General features: G+C 64.0%; 5 protein-coding genes across 6 annotated transcripts; 3 read left to right on the top strand and 2 right to left on the bottom strand.

Annotated features, from left to right (window-relative positions):
* Window positions 1–32: 32 nt before the first annotated feature.
* CHLRE_13g604850v5 (uncharacterized protein) lies at window positions 33–5,104 on the bottom strand. The gene is made up of 8 exons (XM_043069849.1): window positions 4,691–5,104; window positions 4,441–4,485; window positions 3,835–3,987; window positions 3,446–3,496; window positions 2,930–3,022; window positions 2,293–2,388; window positions 2,077–2,169; window positions 33–1,499 (listed from the first exon to the last, which is right to left on the bottom strand). The coding sequence occupies exons 1-8, from the start codon at window positions 4,832–4,834 to the stop codon at window positions 801–803; spliced, it is 1,374 nt and encodes a 457-aa protein (XP_042917824.1). The 5' UTR covers window positions 4,835–5,104; the 3' UTR covers window positions 33–800.
* A 100-nt stretch (window positions 5,105–5,204) lies between these two features.
* Window positions 5,205–9,560, top strand: CHLRE_13g604800v5 (uncharacterized protein). Its single transcript, XM_043069848.1, has 7 exons — window positions 5,205–5,619; window positions 5,892–6,773; window positions 7,161–7,287; window positions 7,512–7,639; window positions 7,836–8,028; window positions 8,323–8,513; window positions 8,820–9,560. The coding sequence occupies exons 1-7, from the start codon at window positions 5,345–5,347 to the stop codon at window positions 9,058–9,060; spliced, it is 2,037 nt and encodes a 678-aa protein (XP_042917823.1). The 5' UTR covers window positions 5,205–5,344; the 3' UTR covers window positions 9,061–9,560.
* A 64-nt stretch (window positions 9,561–9,624) lies between these two features.
* Window positions 9,625–12,990, top strand: CHLRE_13g604750v5 (uncharacterized protein). The gene is made up of 5 exons (XM_001699075.2): window positions 9,625–10,194; window positions 10,281–10,521; window positions 10,754–10,929; window positions 11,168–11,318; window positions 11,499–12,990. The coding sequence occupies exons 1-5, from the start codon at window positions 10,135–10,137 to the stop codon at window positions 11,942–11,944; spliced, it is 1,074 nt and encodes a 357-aa protein (XP_001699127.2). The 5' UTR covers window positions 9,625–10,134; the 3' UTR covers window positions 11,945–12,990.
* Window positions 12,991–12,992: 2 nt separating this feature from the next.
* Window positions 12,993–15,698, bottom strand: CHLRE_13g604700v5 (uncharacterized protein). The gene is made up of 3 exons (XM_043069847.1): window positions 14,547–15,698; window positions 14,238–14,324; window positions 12,993–13,964 (listed from the first exon to the last, which is right to left on the bottom strand). The coding sequence occupies exons 1-3, from the start codon at window positions 15,027–15,029 to the stop codon at window positions 13,479–13,481; spliced, it is 1,056 nt and encodes a 351-aa protein (XP_042917822.1). The 5' UTR covers window positions 15,030–15,698; the 3' UTR covers window positions 12,993–13,478.
* Window positions 15,699–16,071: 373 nt separating this feature from the next.
* Window positions 16,072–20,648, top strand: CHLRE_13g604650v5 (uncharacterized protein). Of its 2 annotated transcripts, none has more exons than XM_043069846.1 (11): window positions 16,072–16,285; window positions 16,477–16,522; window positions 16,606–16,690; window positions 16,769–16,843; window positions 17,004–17,072; window positions 17,330–17,513; window positions 17,750–17,941; window positions 18,736–18,909; window positions 19,221–19,403; window positions 19,809–19,883; window positions 20,062–20,648. In XM_043069846.1, exons 1-11 carry the CDS (start codon window positions 16,238–16,240, stop codon window positions 20,092–20,094), a joined length of 1,164 nt encoding a protein of 387 aa, XP_042917821.1. In that variant the 5' UTR covers window positions 16,072–16,237; the 3' UTR covers window positions 20,095–20,648. The 2 variants fall into 2 exon arrangements, with proteins under 2 accessions (XP_042917821.1, XP_001699126.1); XM_001699074.2 differs by having other exon boundaries at window positions 16,201–16,285.
* The last annotated feature ends 926 nt before the right edge of the window (window positions 20,649–21,574 follow it).

The following is a 21,574-nucleotide window of genomic DNA, read 5'->3' as shown; positions in this document are numbered from 1 at the left end:
TCGGTCACAGGGGCTGGGGAGGGGTTGCATGGCGGGACGATGGGTTACAGGATTGGAAGCGCGCGCTCACACCCCGAGAGGCCGACCAAGCAGCGCGGGCTCCTCGTTTGAACTAACGTTCGCATCGCGCACTCGCTGTGTAGCAGTGACAGCAGCCTTTCAAAATTCAAGCGTGCTGTGTCTAGTCAGGATCTAACGAATATCGCTCACCAGCGGCGCTGCTGCCGCCGCCAAACCCGCCAATGCAACCGGTTGCGCAACAACGCATACACGCTGGAGGCATGCCAACAGCAAACCCTGAGCAAACAGCCAACTTGCTTGGCACTATAACTCATCAAGTACAATTACACAACTTTACACGGACAGGCGGCGACTGCACGGCCCCACAAACACATGAGAATCCGCATGCGCACACGCGCATGCGTGTGGCTGGGCGCCCAAGTGTGTGGCGGTGCCCAATCCCTGCTGCCAGGGCGCCCGCGGGTCGCCGCAGCGGCCACACGAGGTGGCGGCGTGGGGCGTCGCGACGCATCAGATGGAACTGCACTGGATGCAGCTGCCAGGGTGCAGCCGCACCCACACGAATGAACCAAGCCATTGTCGCAATAACTCATACACGTACACCAAAAGGCTAGGTGCCTGCACAGTCAGAAAACACACACACACACACACACACACACACACACACACACACACACACACACACACACACACACACACACACACACACACGCCCATTGTACGACTGCCTGCCCATGTCACACCACCGCGGACGCCGCGCCCGCACCGCGCCGTCGCTCTTATATCAGGTCTGGTGCGGCCGGCGGCGGCGGAGGCAGCTGCCCCCACGACGCTGCCTGCTGCTGCTGCTGCTGCTGCTGCTGGTGGTACGACCCTGCCAGGTTCAGCCCTGCCAGCGCACTTGCCGTACCCGCCACCCCAGCAGCGGCATGCGGCGGCGGCGGCACCGCGGGCACGTGCGGTATGAGCGACGGCGTCGGCGGCTCGTACGCATATGCCGTACCTTCCGCGGCTGGCGGCGGTATTGGCAGCGTAAAGTCCATGAGGTTTGGCGGCTGGTACGGCGGCGGTTGGTACGACTGCGGCGCTTGATGTAATGGCGGCGGCGGCACAGGTGCCGCTGCCGCCATTGCCGCCAACGGATTCACGGTGAAACCGCCGCCACCGGCGTCCGCCGAGGAGCCGCCGTACAGCGGCGGCGGTTGGTACGGCGGTGGCGGCACGCGGGCGGGCGACGGCCCCCGCACTGATAACGCTCCCGGCGCCGCCCCCGCCCCCGCCGCCCCACCCGGCACCGGCGGCTGTAGTGCTACTGCCGCTGCTGCTGTCGGCTGCGGCGGCTGTGCTGCTGCTGCTGCCGCTGCTGCTGCTGTGTCGGTGGCGGCTGTGGGCTGCGGGGGAAAGGCCGCTAAGTCCAGGGGGCCGGGGCGGAGCTCGCGCTGCGGCGGGCGCTGTGCCGGGTGCGCGACCAGGTTCACCTGATGGGAGGGGCGGGCGGGGCGGGGGAGCCGGCACTTGAGGTACGGAGATGTCGTGTGGAGTAAGCAGCAGCGGTTCGTGGCATGGTGGTGCGAGGTGCGGAGGCTCCCAGGCGCATCCCTCGCCCCTCTCTGCCCCCCCGGCACTTCACACGTGTGATTCAAGTACTCCGTTATTCACATACTCCGTTCTTCACATAAACGGCTACCCTCCCTTAGCTTCCCCTCCTCTCTGCCCCCCAGGTCTCCAGCTCACCCGTGCACCTCCTGGGTTGCTGCTTATATTCTTAGTCCCCCTCTCCCCCCTTAACTAATCATGAATGTAACCCCTCCCCCCTGCTCCCCCTCCTCTCACCATGGACACCGACGGCGGGCTGCTCGGGTTGCCGCCTTCCTCACCATTACCATCTTCTTCCCCTCCCCCCTTCACTTCTTACATAATCATGCATGTATTCCCCCCCCCCCCCACACACGCACGCGGTGTGAGCAGCCTCGGGCTTCGTTTTGTTGTTTTTTAACACACGCACGCACACATACACCAGCATGCGCACGCACACACGGACGCCCCCGCACGCACCATGAGGTTGGCCACCTTCTTGACCAGGTGCCCGCCCGCCTCGAATATATACGCGGCGTGGCCGCACCGCCCCGACAGCTCGTCAGCGGCGTCCTGGGTCGGGCGTCGGGTGGGGTTGGGTTACATTCATGGAGAATACGGTAAAGAAGAAGGGAACTTGTAGCCATTGGTACACTGGTGCACATTTGGGGAGGAGGGGTGTGCGACAAGGTTCACCTCGAGCCACGTGTACACGTCCTGCGGCGAGGGGCAGCCGCCGGGGCCCGCCGCCGCCGCCGCCGCCGCCGCAGCCGCCTTGTCGTGCACAAACAGCTGCGGGGGTGGGCGTGCCGGGGGGGGGTGCCGGGGAGGGGGGCTGGTTTCACCACTCCAGCAAGACACCACCGGGGGGGGGGGGACTGGGCGTCGGGCTGCCGGCGCCGTGTCAGCGAGCAGACTGCGGGCACGGCCTGAAAGCGCATGGTACGGCGCGCAGTGCGACGTCCTCCCGTCCTTCCCACGCAACCCCCTTCCCCCCGCAACCCCTACACCGTACACACCACGTGTGGGGCACCCGGCGCGCCAAACACCCCGCCTCCCCCCCCTCTCCTGTACCGCTTTTCCAAACATCCTTGCAACCCCCACCGCGCTTTCTGATGCTGATGGAACGTATTCGTTGGGCTCGGGCACATAACCCCCTCCTGGGTTTTGGTTCCTTTGGGATTGGAAGGGACCCCCCCCCCGCTGTAACCCCTGGACGTCGGCACTTCCGTCTTTGATACGTACAGTTTGCATGAGTGGCTATCCCCACCCCCACCACCATCACCACACACAAACACACGCCCCTCCCCCCCCAAAATACACGCACACGCACCACGTCCAGCGCCAGTCCCGGGTCCGCCGGGCCGCGGCAGCTGGTCCACACCGGCAGGCAGGAGGAGCGGCAGTAGACCAGGATGACGCGGACCTGGGGGGCGGGCGTGGGGGGAGGTGTGAAGGCAGCGTGCAGGCGGCGTGAAGGCGTGCAGGCGGCGTGCCGGCAAACAGACACACCGTTTGCCGTGACGTGTGCGTGTGGGTTGATGATCGTGCGCCACACCCCGCCCCTTGCTCCTATACCCATTCGCCTATCCGGCTGCCCCGGTCATCCATCCCCCCTCTGCCCTCCATATCTACCCGCCTTCCGCCCACACACCCTCTCCACCCACCCACACACACACACACCCTCTCCACCCACCCACCCACCCACCCACCCACCCACCCACACACACACACACACACACACACACATATACACACACACACACACACGCCTCTCCACCCACCCACCCACCCCCACACACACACACACACACACACACACACACACACACACGCCCTCTCCGCCCACCTTGGCTCCGTCCGCCTCCTCCGCCACCGCCAGCGGCGTCACAAGGCTCACCTGCGGCACACCGCACACGCCGCCACATGGCAGCAGGCCGGGGCCGGTGGTGGTGGGACAGGCGCCCTTGCGCGGGCCGGACAGGAATTGCTGCCGCTGTCACACACGCATTCACAACACTGGCACTGCGTGCATTCTGCAAACTGGGTGACACGAACCACAAGACAGCCCCGCACCCGACTCCCGCCACCACTCGCGCCATCACACACCCGCACCCGACTCCCGCCACCACTCCTGCACCACCCACCCACCCAGCCCACCCCACACACCCAGCCCCCGTGCCCAGCCCCTCCCCCCCCAATCCCCACACACACTCCCCACACTTCCCCCCGCCTCACCAGCGACCCCAGGTCCAGCGGGCGGTGTGCGCCAGCCGCCGCCGCCGCCGCCGCCGCCGTGGCGGGCGCCGCCGAGGGCATGACGGGCCGCAGCGCCGCCGCCAGCCCCTCCGGACTGCTGCTCAGACCCGGGCCCTCCCACTGCACACAGTCCTGCAGGTGGCGAGCGCCAGCGTGGGCGGCGAGGGTGTAATGTGTGGTGATTCCATTCAGCCCTAACCTTGCTCCACTCCGCTTCGCTACGCTACACTCCAATCGGCTAACCGGTAAATGTGACTGTGTGAGGTGATTTTGTTGGCGAGTCAGGGGAAACGCGCGTACTCCCCTATTTGTGTTTGCGTTGGAAGCATGCGAAGCGCAAATGCACATACACGGTATTCCAGCGGCCGGTCATTACCTAGCGAAGCCACACCCGCCCAGCCAACCTGCTCCGCCCCTGCGACCGACTCCCCTCCCTCCGCCACCACCACCGCCACCGCCACCGCCAACCGCCACCGCCGCCGCCGCCATCGTCATCGCCATCGCCATCGCCACCGCCACCGCCACCGCCGCCGCCACCGCCGCCGCCCGCACTGCCACCCGGATGACTGACCGACCCCCTCTCACCCGGATGACTGCGAGGCCGTACTTGTGGTGTGGGTTGACACGGCTCTGTCAGATCCGTGCGGGGCCGGGCGGGGCGTCAGCAGAACAGAAGCAAACGACCCGCTTTGGAGTGAATGCGCAAGCCCGGTGGGCAGCCCCAGCTCATGCGCAGGCTCTGCACAATGGACACAATTCCCCTCTCCAAGCCTACGGCCCGTGCTCGCCATCCCTTCCGCCCTTCTAGCAACATTCAAGCCCCGGCCCCGCGGACCTTGGCCTGCGCAAACATGGCGATACAGCCCTTTATGAGCTCCAGGCGTTGTACGCTCTTGGAGTATTCAATGCCAACATCCACTGCACAGTCCAACACGAAGACTACCGTCTCCGGGTAGTAGGGGGGCGCGGACACCGTCATTTCTGGTAGTGGGCGAGGTAAGGCAGGCTCAAGGCGGTGTGCGGAGCGCACACAGCAGGGCGAGTCGCTGTGTGCTGCGGCTTCGGCCCCGCGGTCCAGTAAAAGGCGTTAATGCGTGCGTAGCATGATGTGCATTATATGGTAGTTCAAGCAGCAGCGCGGTGCTGCACTCAGGCAGCTGTGTCAGGTTCCGGTGTTGTGTTGGTGTGCCTGCAGGTGCTCAAAGCTAACTTCGAATCAAGTGCCTTATTGAGAATGCAATATCTATTTAGGTAGCCAAGTTCGACGACTGGCTGAATGTGCCACTTCCTTGCAATCGGGCTTCTGTTTCCAGCTGACAGACAAGGCAAACCTTCGCAAGTAACAAACCCTGTATCAAAATACATATAAGCTCACAACTCCTTGATTGAAATAAGCCAGGAAACGATTCGCTTGCCTGCCATCGTTTGAAGGCGGGAGTCGCTCTACTGGCCAGGCCTGAGTTACAGTGCCTGGCCCCAAATAGCAGCCATGGGCTTCATTCTCGCCGAGAAAGCCCCGGGCGCTAGCAAATTTGGGGGTTGCGATGGCATGGTCGATGCCTGCGTCGCGCCCGACGCTGCGGGGCTTGACGCGGCGCTTGGCGATGCACAGGGCGGCGCTGGTGACGGCGCGGAGCCTGAGCTGCCACTGGCGCCGCTGCTGGTGGCCTTGCTGCTAGCGACACTGGCGGTGTGGGTTGCTGCTGGAGCCGTGCAGTGTCTACTGTCGCGGCTGCTACCCTCCAAGCGCATGCGGCGTCTCAGGTAGGCTGGTGGTTCCGGTTCACTTAGTATACTGGCGTGGGGGGTGCGGTACAGGGTCGTGTAGCAGGTGGGTCCGCGCACCTTCCAACACATTCGTGTTGTGCCTTTTTGACTCTTCGAGGCGTGCCGGCGACTGCTGCAGTACTCCGCACCAGTCCTTTTTAAACTGCTTTTCCATTTCTCCATCACCAACTTACACTTACCTTGCATGACCAGCAATCACAGCACTAGGCTCTCGCCGACAACCAGCCTCTGTCTGCCGCACGCCTCAGGCACTGGCCGCGCCATCACCGCCACGGCGCCGGCGCGCCCCGCAACGGCGACGGCGACGGCGTGGACGACGACTCCTCCGCCGCACCCTTCGACTCGCCGCCCACGCCGCCGCCCACCACCTGGCTTCGCGACGCCGAGGGAGCTGCGGTCGGGGCCGGCTACTTCAATAGCGCTGGCAGGGCTGGCGGGCGGAGCGTGCTGGCAGGCGGCGGCGTTGCCGGCGGCGGCGCCGCTGCTGCGGGGTTGGCCAGTCCTCAGGAGCGCTACCAGGCGAACGGCTACTATGCGGGATCACACTACTCAACACCCGGAAGTAACATGGAGCCCCTGCTGTTCGGTGTGGGCGGGCCCACCTTGTACGGCGGCGGTACGCCGTACACCGGCACGCCGTACACCGGCGGCTGCGGTGGTTACGACGCGAACGGCACCGGTTACAACACGGGTGGCGGCGCGGCGGCGGGCACTGGCGGCGGCCGGGCTTACGGCCTGACCCCGGCCTCCGGCGGCGCGGGGGGCTTGCGGCTGCGCAGTGCGGCGCAGCGGCGGGAACGCAGGGCGGCGGCGGAGATGGCGGCGGCCGCCGCCGCAGGCATACAGCAGCAGCGGCGGCGAGGCGGCCTTGTCGACTGGTTTGCGCGCTTCAGGCGCCGACGTGACGACAACACACACGGGGATGGGCACACCAATGGCTACGGCCTCAGCGATGACGGTCCCTCCACCAGCTACGGCACCGGCGCGGCCGCCACTGGCGAGGCGGCTGGCGGCGGCAACGGCGGCGGCGGCTGGGACCCTGCACTGCTGGCCCGGCAGGCGGCGCTGCTGCCGGCCATCAGCAGTGTGGAGGGGCTGGTGGCGAGCAAGGAGTTCCAGGAGCACATGCGGTGAGGCACCTGCTCTGGAGGGGGGCGGCAGGGGGCGTCAGGGGGCGGGAGGGGGCGGGAGGTACTGCAGCTGCCCCTGCTCTATAGGGTACCCCAGCGTGTTCCTTGACAACGCACGCAACCGCACCACCTGACCGTGTGGTTGTGTGCGTGGCCCACTGACGTGCCCCTTCCCCCGTCCCCCGGCGACTGCATGCCCTGTGTGCCCTGTGTGCCCTGCTTGCCCTGTGTGCACTTTTGTGTGTGTGTGTGTGTGTGTGTGTGTGTGTGTGTGTGTGTGTGTGTGTGTGTGTGTGTGTGTGTGTGTGTGTGTGTGTGTGTTAAAAAGCACAAGGAATAGGTTGCGCAAAGACTGTGTGCGTGTGTGTGTGTCCCGTGTGTGTGCAGCGCCACCCGGCGGCGCTCGCCCCTGCTGGAGCGGCAGCAGGCGGCGGCGCGGCTGGGTCTGTACGGCCATCTGCGGCGCATGGATCCGGAGGCCTTCAGGCGCCTGCTCAGCAGGAGCGACCTGCGGGTGGGCGGGGCAGGGCGTGGGTGGTGGGCAGGCGCCGTGAGGGAGGTGGTGGGCAGGCGCCGTGAGGCAGCTGGTGGGGAGGAGCTCGGCGCTAGGGCTATGGGCACTGGCGCACTGCCCTGGCACGCACACGCGCCGGGCCTACATGTGTGCCCTGTCTCCTGTTGTGCTCCTTCCCCACACCCCCACTTCCTTAACTAATCATGAATGTAACCCCCCGCCAGGCCTATGACAGCCGGCCCGCGCCGCTGCCGCTGCTGCTGGCCGAGTACCTGGTCAGCGGCCTGGCGGTGCCGGCGGCGCTGGCGGCACTGGCGGCGGGAGCCCTGGGGCCGGTGCCGGCGGCGGTCAGGTGAGGGCGGTGGCGGCTGAGGGGAAGGAGGGGAGGGAGGGGAGGGAAGGGGAGGTGTGTGCACTGGCGCTGACAGCCGGCACCTTGGGAGGCGGGCACGAGGAGTCGAGTAGCGCACCGTATGCAGCTGTGTGCAGCTGTATGCCCCCTGCATGGCTTAGCTCAGCTCCGCCACCCACACCACGCCACACCGCAGGTACGGCGCAGTGGCTGGCTGGCTGGCTCTGCGGCTGTGGCTGGCGGCGGTCGGGCAGGTGAGCCCGCTGGGCCGGCTGTGTAGCGCCTACCTGGTGTACGACGACGTGGGGCCGCAGCACGAGCAGCTGTACGGCAACGGCTGGGCGTGCCTGGCGGGGCTGGGGTCGCACCTGGCGCTGTCGGTGGTGGAGGTGAGCTGGGGTTGGGAGGAGGGAGGGGCGGCGAGGAGGGTTCGGAGGTGGAGGGAGGGGCAGGGAGCAAGTCTGAGGGAGGGGTGGGGACCGCGGGCGGGGGACGTGGGGGGTGGGAGGCGTGGATGGCTGGGTAGTTCATTGCAGCTCCCTCAACCAGCCTTTCCAACCTGCTGCCGAAGCACGGCAGCTGTGTCGTTGCGGTTGCCGTTCGGCGCAGCTCACCCGCACCTCGTGTCATGACTCATGCGGATTTGGGGCACCTGCCTCCCGTGCGTTTCTGGCTGGCTGCAGGTGTGCCTGGCGGCGGGCAGCCTGGGCCTGCTGGTGCCGGTGTCGGTGATGAGCCTGGTGCTGGGCGGCGGCGGCGGCGGCAGCGGCGGCTTGCGGCGGGGGGCAGGCGACGGTGAGGCGGAGGAGGTGCGGCCGCGGCAGACGCTGGCAATGCGGCTGCTGCGCGTGCGGATGGAGGTGGAGGTGTCCAGGTGTGTGTGTGTGTGGGGCGGGGGGGTTGTAGACACCAGCCCAAACTAAACCGAACCAATGCAAAGGAGGAGGAGAGCGTGCACAGGAGGAGAGCGTGGGGGGGGGGGGGGTGTAGATACCAGCCCAGACTAAACCGACGGGGGGGTTTGTAAATTCCAGCCCAAACTAAACCAGGGGGTTGTAAGTATCAGCCCGGCACGGTTCTTGCATTTGCTACCAAGCGATACCCGTCGCTGCTGAGAGCATGGAACACCTTGTAACCGGTGCGCCTCCACCTCCAAATGTCCACCCCTGTCCCGGCGCAGGCCCATCGCGTTGAGCCCCTACTCGCCCTCCACCGACCCCACCGCCGCCAGTGGCGCCTCCCCGCTCCCCACGCCGCTCCCCTTCGGCTTCGGGTACGGCTTGGGCGGCAGCAGTGACGCCGGCGGCAGCTTGGATGACTTTGGGTTTGGCTCGGCTCAGGCCAGTCCGCGCGCGCCGCCTGGCTCGGTGCCGGCGCAGACCCGGTATGGCCGCCTGGCCCCGCCGCACTGGTTCCGGTGAGGCCTTGTCGAGGAAAGGAGGATCGTGTGCATGATGATGCGGGTCTTGAACGATGCCTTTTTGTAAAACACCGGTAGTGTGGATCGGCTGACTGCTGGCTGAAGTGGGTTGGTGCGTACCGTGTGTCAGGCCGTTATGTGGCGGAATGAATGTGCTCGCATGAGTTGTGGACCAAACCGTGCCAACTGTCGATGGCGGGTCAAAACTAATCTTTGCCGCCACCGCCTCGTGCATGCTTGAGGGCAGGGGTGACCCTTGCTTGAGGGCTCCAGGCTGGTCGCTGGAGGCCACTTCGGGGACAAGCTACCCCCGGCTCCGCACGTGCTCAAGCGCTGTGCAGCTCTAGTGCTGAAGTTGTAAGCTAGTCGTCGCCTCATACGTTTCCCCATACTACCTGCCTGCAACACAAGGACGCAAGGAGCTTACTACGCACGAAGCATGACAAAGCAGGGCGTGCAGTGGCATGCGTGACCAAGACATGTCAATTGTGGTCGTGTGCAGGGGTTGCAGGCCCCAGACCTGGCATTGTCCCACGTCTGGCGCCTGGTATCACGCATGTAATTTGTGTGCCAACTTATCCAGCGTTTGCTGGCCTGGCAAACGGAATAGAACTTCCCTGGTGCGCACCGGATCGGCCAAGGGCTGGCCGGGTCAACCTCGGCCACGCGGCAGAAATACCATAACAAGCTTATTGTCAAGCCACAGTAACTAGTCTCACATACCCTGCAGCTTCTACCACTCGTCAAGCGAGCGCAATTCAGGCCGAGACCCACACTTGCATTCATCGGCCCGGTGCTTGACGCCTCTCCTGTGAGGGCGTCATCAACATTAGCCTGCATCCTCTAGGGGCCCCGGTTTGGGCCCGGTTCTCGCCTGCCGACGAGTCGCTCCGCACCTGCGTTGAGGCCGGCATTTTGCCCAGCCTTCTCGCAAGCGTTGCCCAGTATGGACATCTGAGCCCAGTGTGCAAGGCCAAGGGCCTGTTCTCGCGCTGCGAGGCCACCTCCCCACCCACCACCACCAAGCGACCGTGCTCGTTCTGTCCTCGATCCCTGAATTTAAGAAGCAGCGGAGATGGGACGAAACAGACGCGGTCCAGCCTATCTGGAGGACGAGGAGTATTGGCAGGAGGAGGTGAGGTTTTCAGAGCTGGGGTTTTTCAGTCTTCATCGTCGACAGACGCAGTGTTGTGACATCTCTTACTCGCCTTGGCACGTCAGGAGGAGGAATACGACGACTACGATGCTTACGACGAGGTTGCGGGAGGATGCGAGGCGTCCTATGGCACCAGCGAGCGGGCGGAGGGTAACAATGACGCAGACCACCAAACCGCGGTTACAGCCGACGACGGCTCGATTATGTTGAACGAGGAGCTGAACGAGGACGTGTGTGCTATCTGCCTTGGCGAAATCGAGCTGGCGGAGACGGCCATCATCAAGGGCTGTGAGCACCAATACTGCGGTGCGTTGCACTGCGCACCTTATGCTGCTAGCGGATCTGCAGTAGAATGGGGGTGGATACCTACGGAGGGGACGGATGGAAGGTGGAAGGCCACGCTCAGAGGTGGTCAGAGGCCACGTCGGTCCAGCACGCTGCGCCCAACTCCCGCGGCTCGGCGTTCAAGCCGGTCCACCTTCCAGCTTGCTCACTCGCTCCCCGCCCTTCTCCTGTTGCGACACTTGTCGCCCTACAGTGAACTGCATCCTGCAGTGGGCGGTTCAGAAGGAGGCGCCCTGGTGCCCGCAGTGCAAGAAGCCGTTCAACTACCTGTACACGCACCGCCTGCTGGACGGCACGCTCAGCGACGCGCCCTGCGAGGAGAGCGTGTGCCTGCTCAAGCGCGCCACCTGGTTCGTGGAGCACGTCAAGGTGGGAGGGGCCGCGCCGCGTCCTGGCCTGGGGCAGCCTGTGTGTGGCCTGAGCGCAGGTGTCTGCGGACAGAGCACGCGGGGGCAGTGAAGGACGAATAAACATTAGATGCTGTTCATGCGGACCTGCACATCTACAGCCCCATTGAATGGTACCGTACTACCTGAGTACAGCTGTGCGAGCATCCTCAGTCCCGCACCCACGAAGCTGCCTGCCGTCCACGCACGCCCACACACAGAGCCTGAACGGCGGCAAGGCTGTGTCTGCGGCCATGGCCACCGCCGACGATTTCCCCGCCGAGTGGGGCGCCGGCGACCTGTACGACGAGGATGACTACGACGATGACGAGGACGAGCAGATTGAGAACTTCTACTTCAGCCGGGCCGCAGGTGGGTGCGAGCAGGCAGGCAGCATGCATGTAATTGAGCAGGATGTGTGTACCGTACAGCGTGCCGCGGTGTGGCGAGTGATTGTGGCGAGTAGCCTGTGCGACCGCCGTCTATGTTGGATGTTGCAATTCAGTGCTGGGTGCTCACTCCGCCCGCGTTGTGTGCACGCGGACACCGCAGGCCCCGCTCGTATTGTTATTGGCAACCGGCGCCTGGGCGAGAACGGCTTCCAGCGCGCCGGCCGCATCTACGCGCGCCCCACCCACAACAACAACAACAATAACAACTCTGCTAGCACCAGCAGCGCCGCCGCTACGAACGCGACCGCCGGCAGCGGCATCGGCAAGCCGGGCAAGATGCGTGCTGGCGGCAACAGCAGCAAGATTGCGCCACACCTCGTGCGCGGCAGCGGCGGAGCCGCGGGTGACGCCGGCGGAAGCGCCACAGGCGGCAGCAGCCCTCTGGGCACGTCGCCGAGCGCCGGCGGCATGGGCCCCCTGAGCGCCGGCGGTGGCGGCGGCAACAGTGCTGCCGCCACACCGTCGGCGCCGGGGCAGGGCCGGCGCGCCAAGCGCAACGCCCGCCGCGCCGCTGCCGATATGGCGGGTCTGTCCCTGGGTGTGTAGTGGCACATGGCGAGCCGGGTGCCTCATGCCTGCGCGCTGTACCGTGGCGGCTTAGGCCGAAGCGGCGCCATGGCTGCAAGCAAGATCCCAGGCAGTTGTGAGGCTGTGGGCGCATAATTCAAGAACACTGGGCATTGCAGCCTTTTTCCTTGTGCTTGCGTCTGAAGGTGCTTGTGCAAAACATTGTAGACCGTTGCTGCCGCTTGCGGTGGATGGCTATGGGACATCGCCCTTGCTCTAGTACAGCGTTCTGTCAAGCGAAGTTTTGCTTCCTGTGCTTATCGCAATGGTCCGCCTGATGGCTTGCGTTCCATAATGATTTGCTTTGTACCAACACCAAAGAGCGATAGTTGAAGCTGCCTGCTTGAATGAGTTGTAGTCCTGTCCCATATGGTGTATGGTGCTGTCAGCGGCCGAGTGACCGAATCGAGAGATGGAGTCAAGTGTGTCGGCCAACCAGCCATATTGCTGCTGCCTGGGAGTGGGGTTGTCTGGGGGGTGCAAGCTTGCTGTCGCCACCGTCACTGTCGGTGGGCCACGGTGCCAGCGGGCACATGCAAAAGATGGAGGACGGGGACGGTATGCGAGCACGCAGATTCCCAGTTAGACACATTGCAGGGAAGAAGCTTGAACCGTACCGTTGACGGACCGACTTGGTCAGTGCTGACGCGCACTTCCGTTGGCAATACGAAATGAGAGCGTGGGCCGGACTCCTCGAGTGGTGGTGGCTGGTAGGCGGGAGGCGAGGCCTTACCTGTATCATACATGCGGCATCGTAGCAGGTACTTGCGATAGGCCAAAGAGAGTTTCATGATAGTGCTTCGGACGTACGGAGCCGGGAGGGCGTTGTTGGGGCCGGGGCATGCAACGAGTCGCGTAGGGTCGTCACGGCACCGTCCGACGTACGGTCGCATAATTACATGCCGAGGTGTGGCACGCTGTCGCGAAGAGAGTTCTTGCCTTTCAGAGTGACGGCGCTGTGCATGATCGGTGATGGGGTGAAGCGCGAGCGCGGGTTCACTAAGCCAGTGTAAGGGATTTGCCCGGCTGCTGCACAATAACACAGCCTACGGATCTACGATGCATGGTACCAGGTGATGAGATGATCATGTCTCAGACTCTCAGGGCCATTCCTTGCATCCTCACAAACGGCCATGATGGTGCGACAGCGCCGTTGACAATCTTTGCATAACCATCAGCACAAGTGCCAACTCTGGTCCAAGTGCCGACGACGATATAAGAACCGCAGCCAGAGCAGTCTTCTTTATCCCGCCTAGCCGCCTTCCTTCACGTGCGGACAGGCTAAATCCCCTTCCATAGCCACCTTGCAGGGTCGCTCAACTATGATTCAACAGCGGCACGACAGCCGCAGCCGCAACACAAGCACGCGCCGCCAACACCGCGTCTGCCCATCCTTCCTTCCTGCTCTTTCTGTCATGCCGCAACACTGCCCGCACGTTCACGCCCGCACCGAAACCACATCCTATACTGCGCCACTGTTGAAATTGAAGGGACCCCTCGTCCACTGACCAACCTACTTGAACAGCTTGCCCTGCACCGCCATGGTGCCGTACGCCAGCCCCGACGCCACCGTGGTGGCGGCCGTAGCCAGCTCCAGCCCCATGATGAGCTCCTCGCCGCCGCCGCCCGGCAGCAGCAGCTGCAGCCCCGCGCCGCCGTCCATGCCGCGCAGCAGGTAGCCACCCAGCAGCAGCAGCTGCAGCACCGTGTTGGCCTTGCTGATCAGAAGCGGCCGCATGAACGACACGCCCTCGCCGCCGCCACCGCCACCCGAAGCCACGCCATTAGCAGCACCCGTAGCAGCACCAGCAGCAGCGGCGGACGTGTCGACGGTGCGGAAGAAGGCTGCGGCGCCCGGCCAGCGCCAGCCGAAGCCGCGCAGCCGGAACACGAAGCTGCCTGCCACTAGCAGCACGTCCCGCCCCACCACCACGCCCGCCACCCAGCCCGGCATGGCGCCGTTCATCAGCAGCGCCGCAGCCACACAGCCGATGAGCACCTGCGGCGCCGGCAGCCGTCGAGGGGTCCGGAAACGGGTACGATCGTAAAATCCGTGAGCGGATTTGCGCTTGTGCAGCGTAGGCTGCTTGCAAAATGACACCAGTGACACGCATGCACACCAATGCGCGACGGTCCCGCACACGGCAGGGCTCGTCAGCGTCCGAAATGGGACATACTACACGCCGATTCCGCATCTGCTATTGCTACTGCTGCTACTGGTGCTGCTACTATTGCTGCTGCTGCTATTGCTGCTACCCGCAAGCGCACCCACCTTGTCCGCCAACGGGTCCAGGTAGGATCCGAACACGGATGACGCGCCTAGCCGCCGGGCCAGCCAGCCATCCAACCAGTCACTGGCCTGCAGTCGGAAACGCAGGAGAGCGAGTGGGAGGAAACAGGGACGGGAGGACGGGACGGGGTGAGTCAACCTAACGCCTCTGTGAAGACATTGAGTTGGCAGCGGCACTGCGTCCGTGGCAAGTGCAGCTGGCGAGAGTGCGACGAAGCGTCTCGCTGCATTCCAACAGCTCCCATGCGACCACTGCCCATGTGCTGCAAGATCAGCCTGTAGCTATCTCACCCCGGACACGGCCAGCGCCAGTGTGGCTGCCTCGTAATGCCCCTGCACCAGCCAGTAGCCAATGAGCGGCCCTGACACCAGCCGCGCCACCGACACCGCGTTGGGCAGGTTGTACACCGGGTCTGCCGCTGGCTTGCTGCTGCTAGCGGTGCTGGTGGACGGGACCTGATCTTGCTGGGGGTCGTAAGGCTGCTGGGGTTGCTTGGTCTGCTGCTGCTGCTGCTGCGCCTGGTGCTGGTGCGAAGCGCTGAGCTGTGGCGCCGGGGAGGTGTGGAGGCTGCGCAGCAGCGGCAGCGTGGCATGCAGGGGTGCACGGCGCGCCGGCGCCGCTGCTATGAGAATGTCGCGGCCTGTGCCTCCGATGAGATCTGTGGATCCGGTTGGAGGGCACAATGCCCCAAAGCTGCGTAACGCGGGAGGGCAACTGGACACGAACGTGATCGGGCGGCGCAGCAGCGATGGCGCCATCTGCCCAGATGCCATCGCTGTGGCGCGTGTGAATGCGCCGGCGCGCGCCCCGCCATGATACAGCTGCGGGGTACCATAACTCTCATTCGAATGTAAGCCTGAAGGATCACAAGGCGGTTGGCCCGGCCAGGCCGACGGCTGGATTGCCGCCGTGCCAGCATCGGCAGAAGACCCGGCACAGCCGGCGTGCCGCGTCCCTAGTAGAAGACCCGGCAAGACTGCTTCATAGCCTGACGCCGGTACCACGCATGCAGCGAGCTGCTGCACGCGGGGCACTGCGCTGATGGCACTTCGCGTCATAGTTGAGTGTCGGAGGCCGCGCCTGTACCCACTGTACCAGCGAGGGGAACTGCCGGATGCTGCTGCAGCCAGTCAACCCTCGCCGGTTTGAGCTCTGTGGCCCCAGCGGGAGGCTAATGCTAATGGCCCCTTAGTCCTGCTTGTCCACGCGCACGGCCGGCTCGCGCGAGCCCAGAAGGCGCGACACAATGATGGTGAGAGGCAGGAAGAGGAAGACCATACCCAGCGCGATATACAGCTCCGACATCGGGAAAGGGATGGCTAGGCTATGCTTATCCATTGTTGGCTAGAGAGAAGGCAGAAAGAGCAGAGCGCTTGCGATTGGAATACTGGAGTAGCTTAAGGCAGAGGCGCGATCGCTGGGGCGTTACCGTCAATAGGTCTTTTATCAAAGTTGGCAAGTTAATGTGTAAGCCCTTTCCTGCGCCGCGGTGGCTTCTCTTGCCCGCGTGCAAACTGGCCAAACCCATCCCGCGCTGCTCCTCCTCGCTTCCCCCCCCGCCCGAGGCCTGCATGGGTGCACCCCACGGATGCACTTCCCTGATGCACCAAATCATCACAACATATGTTTAAGGTGGTGGAAGGTGTTTGTCTGGACTGAATTGGTGTCCTGTTGGCGGCGCAGCACGCTCCCTTGGCGGGAAGTCGGGGGCCGAGGGGGGGGGGGGGGGGGGTAGAGCCTGGTCGGAACCGGGAAGAGCGTGTCTGGGTACTCCAAGGTTGGGTGTCCTCAGATCATTGCGGAGTTATGTATCCAGTACATCGAGCAAAGCGACATTATCGCGGCGGCGAGGCGGGGGCACCGCGGCACGGCGACTCGATTGTCAGAGAGCGGCGGGTCTGCAAAATTGCGGACAGCCCCCGATGTCGACCCTTTTAGATATTTGACAAACTTGTAGTTCTTCTAACGTAGCTCATTCAAAATGTCGGACGACGGGTCTATTGAGCACCAGGAGCCCAACCTCAGCGTGGTGAGCAGCCGCTTTGCTTGCGCGCTGGGTCTCCACTCGCTTTGCGTCGATCTGACTTATTTAGTCGACCCATGTAACAATGGACTTGATACGGAGCTAGGAGCCCGGGACACGGCGCCGCTTTTTGTTCAGCCGAGTGCATTCTTCAGTCGCGCCGAGCTAATTCGCTGCTCTGATTCTAATGGTCGCAGCCTGAGGTGGTCACCAAGTACAAGGCGGCTGCGGACATCTGCAACCGTAAGTTCCGCTGCGAGGGCTTGTCGCGGCGGCGTGGGGTGCCGGGGCGACCTGAGCTGACGGAGTTTCTTCGCGTTCTGCAGGCGCTCTGCTGGCCGTGGTTGAGGCTGCCAAGGATGGCGCTAAGGTGGTGGACCTGTGCCGCATGGGCGACCAGTTCATCAACAAGTAAGGCCAAGTTTGCGGCGGCATGCACCGAATCCCTCCAGCTGGACAGCTTTACTCACCGCCATTCATTACGTACAGGGAGTGCGCTAACATCTACAAGGGCAAGGAGATCGAGAAGGGCGTGGCCTTCCCGACCTGCGTCTCTGCCAACAGGTGCGGAATGGAACCCAGACCTTGCGCAAACGTGCAGCACGTCACGCACATTGCCAACCAGTGAATTTAGTTATAGTGCCGTGGCGGCATGTTGAGCGGAAGCCCTCCGAGAGTCGCAGTTGGCTCTAACGCCCACTCCACCAACTATCTCCACTTGCAGCATTGTTGGCCACTTCTCGCCCAACTCGGAGGATGCCACCGCTCTGAAGAACGGCGATGTTGTCAAGATGTGAGTTCAGGCGGGCACTGGCGACACGGTTAGCCGTGGCGGGCGGTTGACTGGGTCATTGGTCAGTGGGGTTTTAGCTTCAGCTGCATCGTTTCTTACCCTGGCCATCTGCCTCCCTTTTCTTACCTTGGCGATCCACGCATGTTGCCAGCCGCGGCACATCCGCTTACCGACCTGGCCCGCCCGTTTACCCTTACTCCAACATACCCGCACCTAACCTTTCAACAACCCTGTCACACTTCATCAACGCCACGCAGTGACATGGGCTGCCACATTGACGGCTTCATCGCCACGCAAGCCACCACCATTGTGGTCGGTGACGCCGCCATCTCGGGCAAGGCCGCGGACGTGATCGCCGCCGCGCGCACCGCCTTCGACGCCGCCGTGCGCTTGATACGCCCCGGCAAGCACATCGCCGACGTGTCCGCCCCGCTCCAAAAGGTGCGGCCGGGGCGGCCGGGGAGCCGAGCAAGGGGTATCGGCGCAGGCCAGCCTTGGCACGTCGGGCTTGGTGGCAACGTCAGCATCAGCCGTTGGCGCTGCGGACGCAGCACATTCGCAGTCACACCGCCGCCGCGTGGTGCCAGTCGTGCCTCCCTGGTGTTGTATCCACTTATATCGTTTGTGTTTTACCTCTCAGCGCGATGTGCATGTCTGCTTTCTTCGCGTGTGAGCAGGTGGCTGAGTCGTTTGGCTGCAACCTGGTGGAGGGCGTGATGAGCCACGAGATGAAGCAGTTTGTGATTGACGGCAGCAAGTGCATCCTCAACAAGCCCACGCCCGACCAGAAGGTGGAGGACGGCGAGTTCGAGGAGAACGAGGTGTACGCCGTGGACATTGTGGTCAGCAGCGGCGAGGGCAAGCCCCGCGTGAGTACACGGAACAAGCATATGGGCGCTGGAGGAGCTGGGGCAGGGAAGCTGCGGCAGGCGCCTGGGGCTGCCCTGGTCTGCGGGGGTTGGGCCCGTTTGGGGGAGGGCTACGAGGGGCTGTGGACAGCAAGGCATGTGGGGTGAAGGTTATCGGTGGAAAGGGAGGAGCGGGCAGGACCCTGGCGTCTGTGGAGGGCTCGGCTGTTGGATGCGTAGGGAGTTCATGGCAGGCGCAGACGCCACTGGAGCTCTGGTTCGCGGGCAGTGGACACGAGCCGCAAGCACGCGGCCCGAGGCGGACGGCTAGCGCCCCCCATGCCACTGCAGCCCGCAGCAGGGCGGCGAATGGCGAGCCCCAGCGGGCGGGCGCGGAAAGAGGTCTTGACGTCGTGCGCTGGGACTGGAGCGCTGTCACAGACGGCGCAGGAGCTCCGGCGGGACTGGTTTGGAGGCCCCGGAGAGCAGCAGCGGCAGACCGCCGGGGCAAGCTGCAGCAGGGCCCCACTGCTCGCGGCGCGGCATACGGCGTCGCTGGGGATACGGCGGCCGCTGGGGATGTCCCGGCCAAACACAACAACAGCAGCGATGTGGCCCTAAATTGGCGTCCTCCCCAGGCGTCCTCCCCAGCGCTTCCGCTCCCTCAGCACGACAGCGCCTTCTCCCCCAGCCAATGCGGCCACGGACATTCGATCCGTTCCTTCCCCGCCCAACCACACACACACACGCCACCGACACGCTCTCCATGCCCTGACCCCAGCCCCCCTCCTCCCACCCTCCCTCCCTGTACCCAGGTTCTGGACGAGAAGGAGACGACCGTGTACAAGCGCGCACTGGAGGTGACCTACCAGCTCAAGATGCAGGCCAGCCGCGCCGTGTTCAGCCTGGTCAACAGCGCCTTCGCCACCATGCCCTTCACGCTGCGCGCACTGCTGGACGAGGCGGCCGCGCAGAAGACGGAGCTCAAGGTGCGGCGGAGAAGGAGAGGGGAAGGGGCGGGGAAGAGGATGGAGCAGGGAGGCGAGAGAGGGAGGGGGCAGGGAAGGAAGGAGGGGGCGGTTGGGAGGCAGGGAATGAAGATTGGCACTGGAGCATGACGGCGGCAGCAGTTGAGGCACACCGATGCGAGTGAAAGCAACAGAGGCAACAGCCAGAGTGATCGATCCGGGAGGCAGAAGGGCAGCGTCGCTGTCGCGCTTTCACTCGTTCCTGCCTTCCAATCCTCATCCCCGATTTCCCGTGTTCCCGTCTCCCCTCTTTCCTCCCACGCCGCCTGCAGGCCAGCCAGCTGAAGCTGGGCCTGGTGGAGTGCCTAAACCACGGCCTGCTGCACCCCTACCCCGTGCTGCACGAGAAGCCCGGGGAGGTGGTGGCGCAGATCAAGGGCACGGTGCTGCTCATGCCCAACGGTTCCTCCATCATCACCTCGGCGCCCCGCCAGACCGTGACCACGGAGAAGAAGGTGCGCGGGCGGCGAGTGGGGTTTGGGGCAGGGGGGCAGGGCGCAGAGGCGGAAGTAGGAGGAAAGGCGCGTGTTATCATGTTGTGCTGGGTGGAGGAGACAGGACAGGGAGAGGTGGAGCAGAACATGGGGTGGGCTGGGTGAGGTTTGCCCGGTGACAGCCGAAAATGCAGACCCGTGAATGCAAACAGGGTTACCATGAGGGCACCATGCAGACATGCAAGGCTCCAGACGCGCTGTATGCGCTCTCACCTGTCATCGCGTGCCGCTCACCGCTCGCTGCTCCTCCTGGTGCTGGGGTCCAGAGCAGGGTGTTCGTTCTCCACGTCACTGGCTCGTGAACTGCGTCAGCAGGTCCCTCTTGTAACCAATGCAATCTGCTCCTCCTGTCTCCTGCTCCACCAGGTTGAGGACAAGGAGATCCTGGACCTGCTGGCCACGCCCATCAGCGCCAAGAGCGCCAAGAAGAAGAAGAACAAGGTGGGCGCGGTTTGGGACTGGCTGGCGACAGCGGTGTGTGGCCTGCGGTCTGGAGGGCTGGTTGCCGGTGTGTGAATGAAGTCTGGGGCTGCACGGAGGTGCACGGAATCTGCCGCCCTTTGTTGGCGTGAACACCCGTCGCGTGCTCACCTGCGTCCTCCCCCGTCTGCTCCGACAGGACAAGGCCGCCGAGCCCGCCGCCGCCAAGTAAATGGCTGTCTCGGGCCACTAGCGCTGGTGCGGGGGACCGTGCGCACGTTGGAGCGGGCGTAGGTCGGGGCACACGACATGGCGGTGCTGTGAGGAGGGGTCTCGATTGGCGGTGTTGTTGCGGTCTGAGTCATGCGGCTTGGACCGAGGGAGTTGGTTGGGCGGTTGGGCAGGCGGAGCGCTATGCGGCGTGGGCGCTGGCGCGCGGGCGTTGATGCGGCAGGCGGGCAGTATGGGCTGCCCGAAAGCAGCGGCCCTCGGGCCCGCGGCTGTTCACGCAAGAGGCATCACAGCGTGACGCGGCGTGGTGCGTCCCATTCGGCATGAAGTAATAGTTTGTGTGTGAGCACTTGGAGGCGCCCGGGTTCAGCTGCGCCGACCGCCATTAAGTCGAGGACCGAGGAGCAGGGGGCTTTAGTTGGGGCTATCCAAGGCAGGGCGTGTTCGGGACATTCTAAGATGCAAGACTAAATTCTGATAGTTGTGGTGGTGAGAGCGGCTTTGCTCTCTAGCGGCGCGCGCGTCTGCAGGCGTTCTATGTAATGCGAGCGCGGGCATCCAAGTCTAGCCTTGCCACCTGATGCCAACTGATGGCAAGAGGAGCCTTGCCACCTGCTTGCCGTGCTGATTGCCTGGGCCATCACCAACAAGGGGGCCGACGGGACTTGTCTGGAGTGTGAACATGCTAGCAGACTTGGGGATGGTCAGGCCCCATCACGAGCACACAGGCACAACGGACCTGTGCAAACCGCCAGCAGGAGGCGTGTCCGCCCCGCATGTCCGCCCACGAACCACAATTCAAGGAAAGGGACCGTGCTGCTCCGGTCCTTGGCCCTTGCCATGCATCAGCACACTTTCGCGCTCATGACTTCCACGAGTTCACGTAGGTGCGCCCAAAGGTAAAAGCTACGCCAGTGGCCACAGCGCCCTCGCGGCCGTGTTCGCAGTCACGGTACCTGTGTATGGGCAAGACGTTGCTAGCGTACAGAGATGCCCCTCATTCCGTTCGCGTTCGCATTTCGACAGCACTCCGCTATTCCGTTCCAGGGTTGCACAGTACACAGTACGTATTAGTACGTACTAGTACGTACTGAGTACTAGTACGCCTCTCCTGGGTCTCTGTACGCCGCAAAATACGCCAGGGGGGCGGGGGGCGGGGGTGTGGGGGTCGCCGGCGGGTGCCGGTGGCCGGTGGTCGTGCCGTGTCAATGCGTCGGTGGCACAGTGCAGTGGCGAGAGGCAACATAGACGCAACATAGGCAACGTCTTAAGCATAATATGATGCTGTGTGTGTAGTTTCTCACAACCAAAAGCCTGATATCAGTGACACGATGGCCGATGCGATGCGCGAACCGAGCCTGCCCTATTGGATACGCGCAATGGAGCTCTGGATGGATAAACTTGATGGCAAAACCGTAGGCGAAACAGGCTGCGCAGTTGTCACTCCACTCATTTCTCGACACGCTGGGCATCCAGGGAAG

The sequence above is a fragment of the Chlamydomonas reinhardtii genome, chromosome 13 (genome assembly GCF_000002595.2).
Source record: "Chlamydomonas reinhardtii strain CC-503 cw92 mt+ chromosome 13, whole genome shotgun sequence".
NCBI lineage: Eukaryota > Viridiplantae > Chlorophyta > Chlorophyceae > Chlamydomonadales > Chlamydomonadaceae > Chlamydomonas > Chlamydomonas reinhardtii.
The sequence above is the reverse complement of the archived record's forward strand: the minus strand, read 5'-3'. Positions and strand labels throughout refer to the sequence as shown.

What these genes read in the sequence shown, in the direction of transcription:
- CHLRE_13g604700v5 (XM_043069847.1), bottom strand. Translation starts at nt 15,029, where the DNA reads ATGGCATCTGGGCAGATGGCGCCATCGCTGCTGCGCCGCCCGATCACG. An exon ending in TGGCGCTGGCCGTGTCCGGG is followed by an intron (nt 14,325 to 14,546) that starts GTGAGATAGCTA and finishes TTCCGACTGCAG; the next exon opens with GCCAGTGACTGGTTGGATGG. An exon ending in TGGACCCGTTGGCGGACAAG is followed by an intron (nt 13,965 to 14,237) that starts GTGGGTGCGCTT and finishes CCGGCGCCGCAG; the next exon opens with GTGCTCATCGGCTGTGTGGC.
- CHLRE_13g604850v5 (XM_043069849.1), bottom strand. Translation starts at nt 4,834, where the DNA reads ATGACGGTGTCCGCGCCCCCCTACTACCCGGAGACGGTAGTCTTCGTG. An exon ending in AGGAGGCGGACGGAGCCAAG is followed by an intron (nt 3,023 to 3,445) that starts GTGGGCGGAGAG and finishes CCCGCCCCCCAG; the next exon opens with GTCCGCGTCATCCTGGTCTA. An exon ending in AGAAGGTGGCCAACCTCATG is followed by an intron (nt 1,500 to 2,076) that starts GTGCGTGCGGGG and finishes CCCTCCCATCAG; the next exon opens with GTGAACCTGGTCGCGCACCC.
- CHLRE_13g604750v5 (XM_001699075.2), top strand. Translation starts at nt 10,135, where the DNA reads ATGGGACGAAACAGACGCGGTCCAGCCTATCTGGAGGACGAGGAGTAT. An exon ending in AGGAGTATTGGCAGGAGGAG is followed by an intron (nt 10,195 to 10,280) that starts GTGAGGTTTTCA and finishes TTGGCACGTCAG; the next exon opens with GAGGAGGAATACGACGACTA. An exon ending in CTACTTCAGCCGGGCCGCAG is followed by an intron (nt 11,319 to 11,498) that starts GTGGGTGCGAGC and finishes CGGACACCGCAG; the next exon opens with GCCCCGCTCGTATTGTTATT.
- CHLRE_13g604800v5 (XM_043069848.1), top strand. Translation starts at nt 5,345, where the DNA reads ATGGGCTTCATTCTCGCCGAGAAAGCCCCGGGCGCTAGCAAATTTGGG. An exon ending in CCGGTGCCGGCGGCGGTCAG is followed by an intron (nt 7,640 to 7,835) that starts GTGAGGGCGGTG and finishes GCCACACCGCAG; the next exon opens with GTACGGCGCAGTGGCTGGCT. An exon ending in TGGCGCTGTCGGTGGTGGAG is followed by an intron (nt 8,029 to 8,322) that starts GTGAGCTGGGGT and finishes GGCTGGCTGCAG; the next exon opens with GTGTGCCTGGCGGCGGGCAG.
- CHLRE_13g604650v5 (XM_043069846.1), top strand. Translation starts at nt 16,238, where the DNA reads ATGTCGGACGACGGGTCTATTGAGCACCAGGAGCCCAACCTCAGCGTG. An exon ending in GCGGCGAGGGCAAGCCCCGC is followed by an intron (nt 17,942 to 18,735) that starts GTGAGTACACGG and finishes CCCTGTACCCAG; the next exon opens with GTTCTGGACGAGAAGGAGAC. An exon ending in CGCAGAAGACGGAGCTCAAG is followed by an intron (nt 18,910 to 19,220) that starts GTGCGGCGGAGA and finishes CGCCGCCTGCAG; the next exon opens with GCCAGCCAGCTGAAGCTGGG.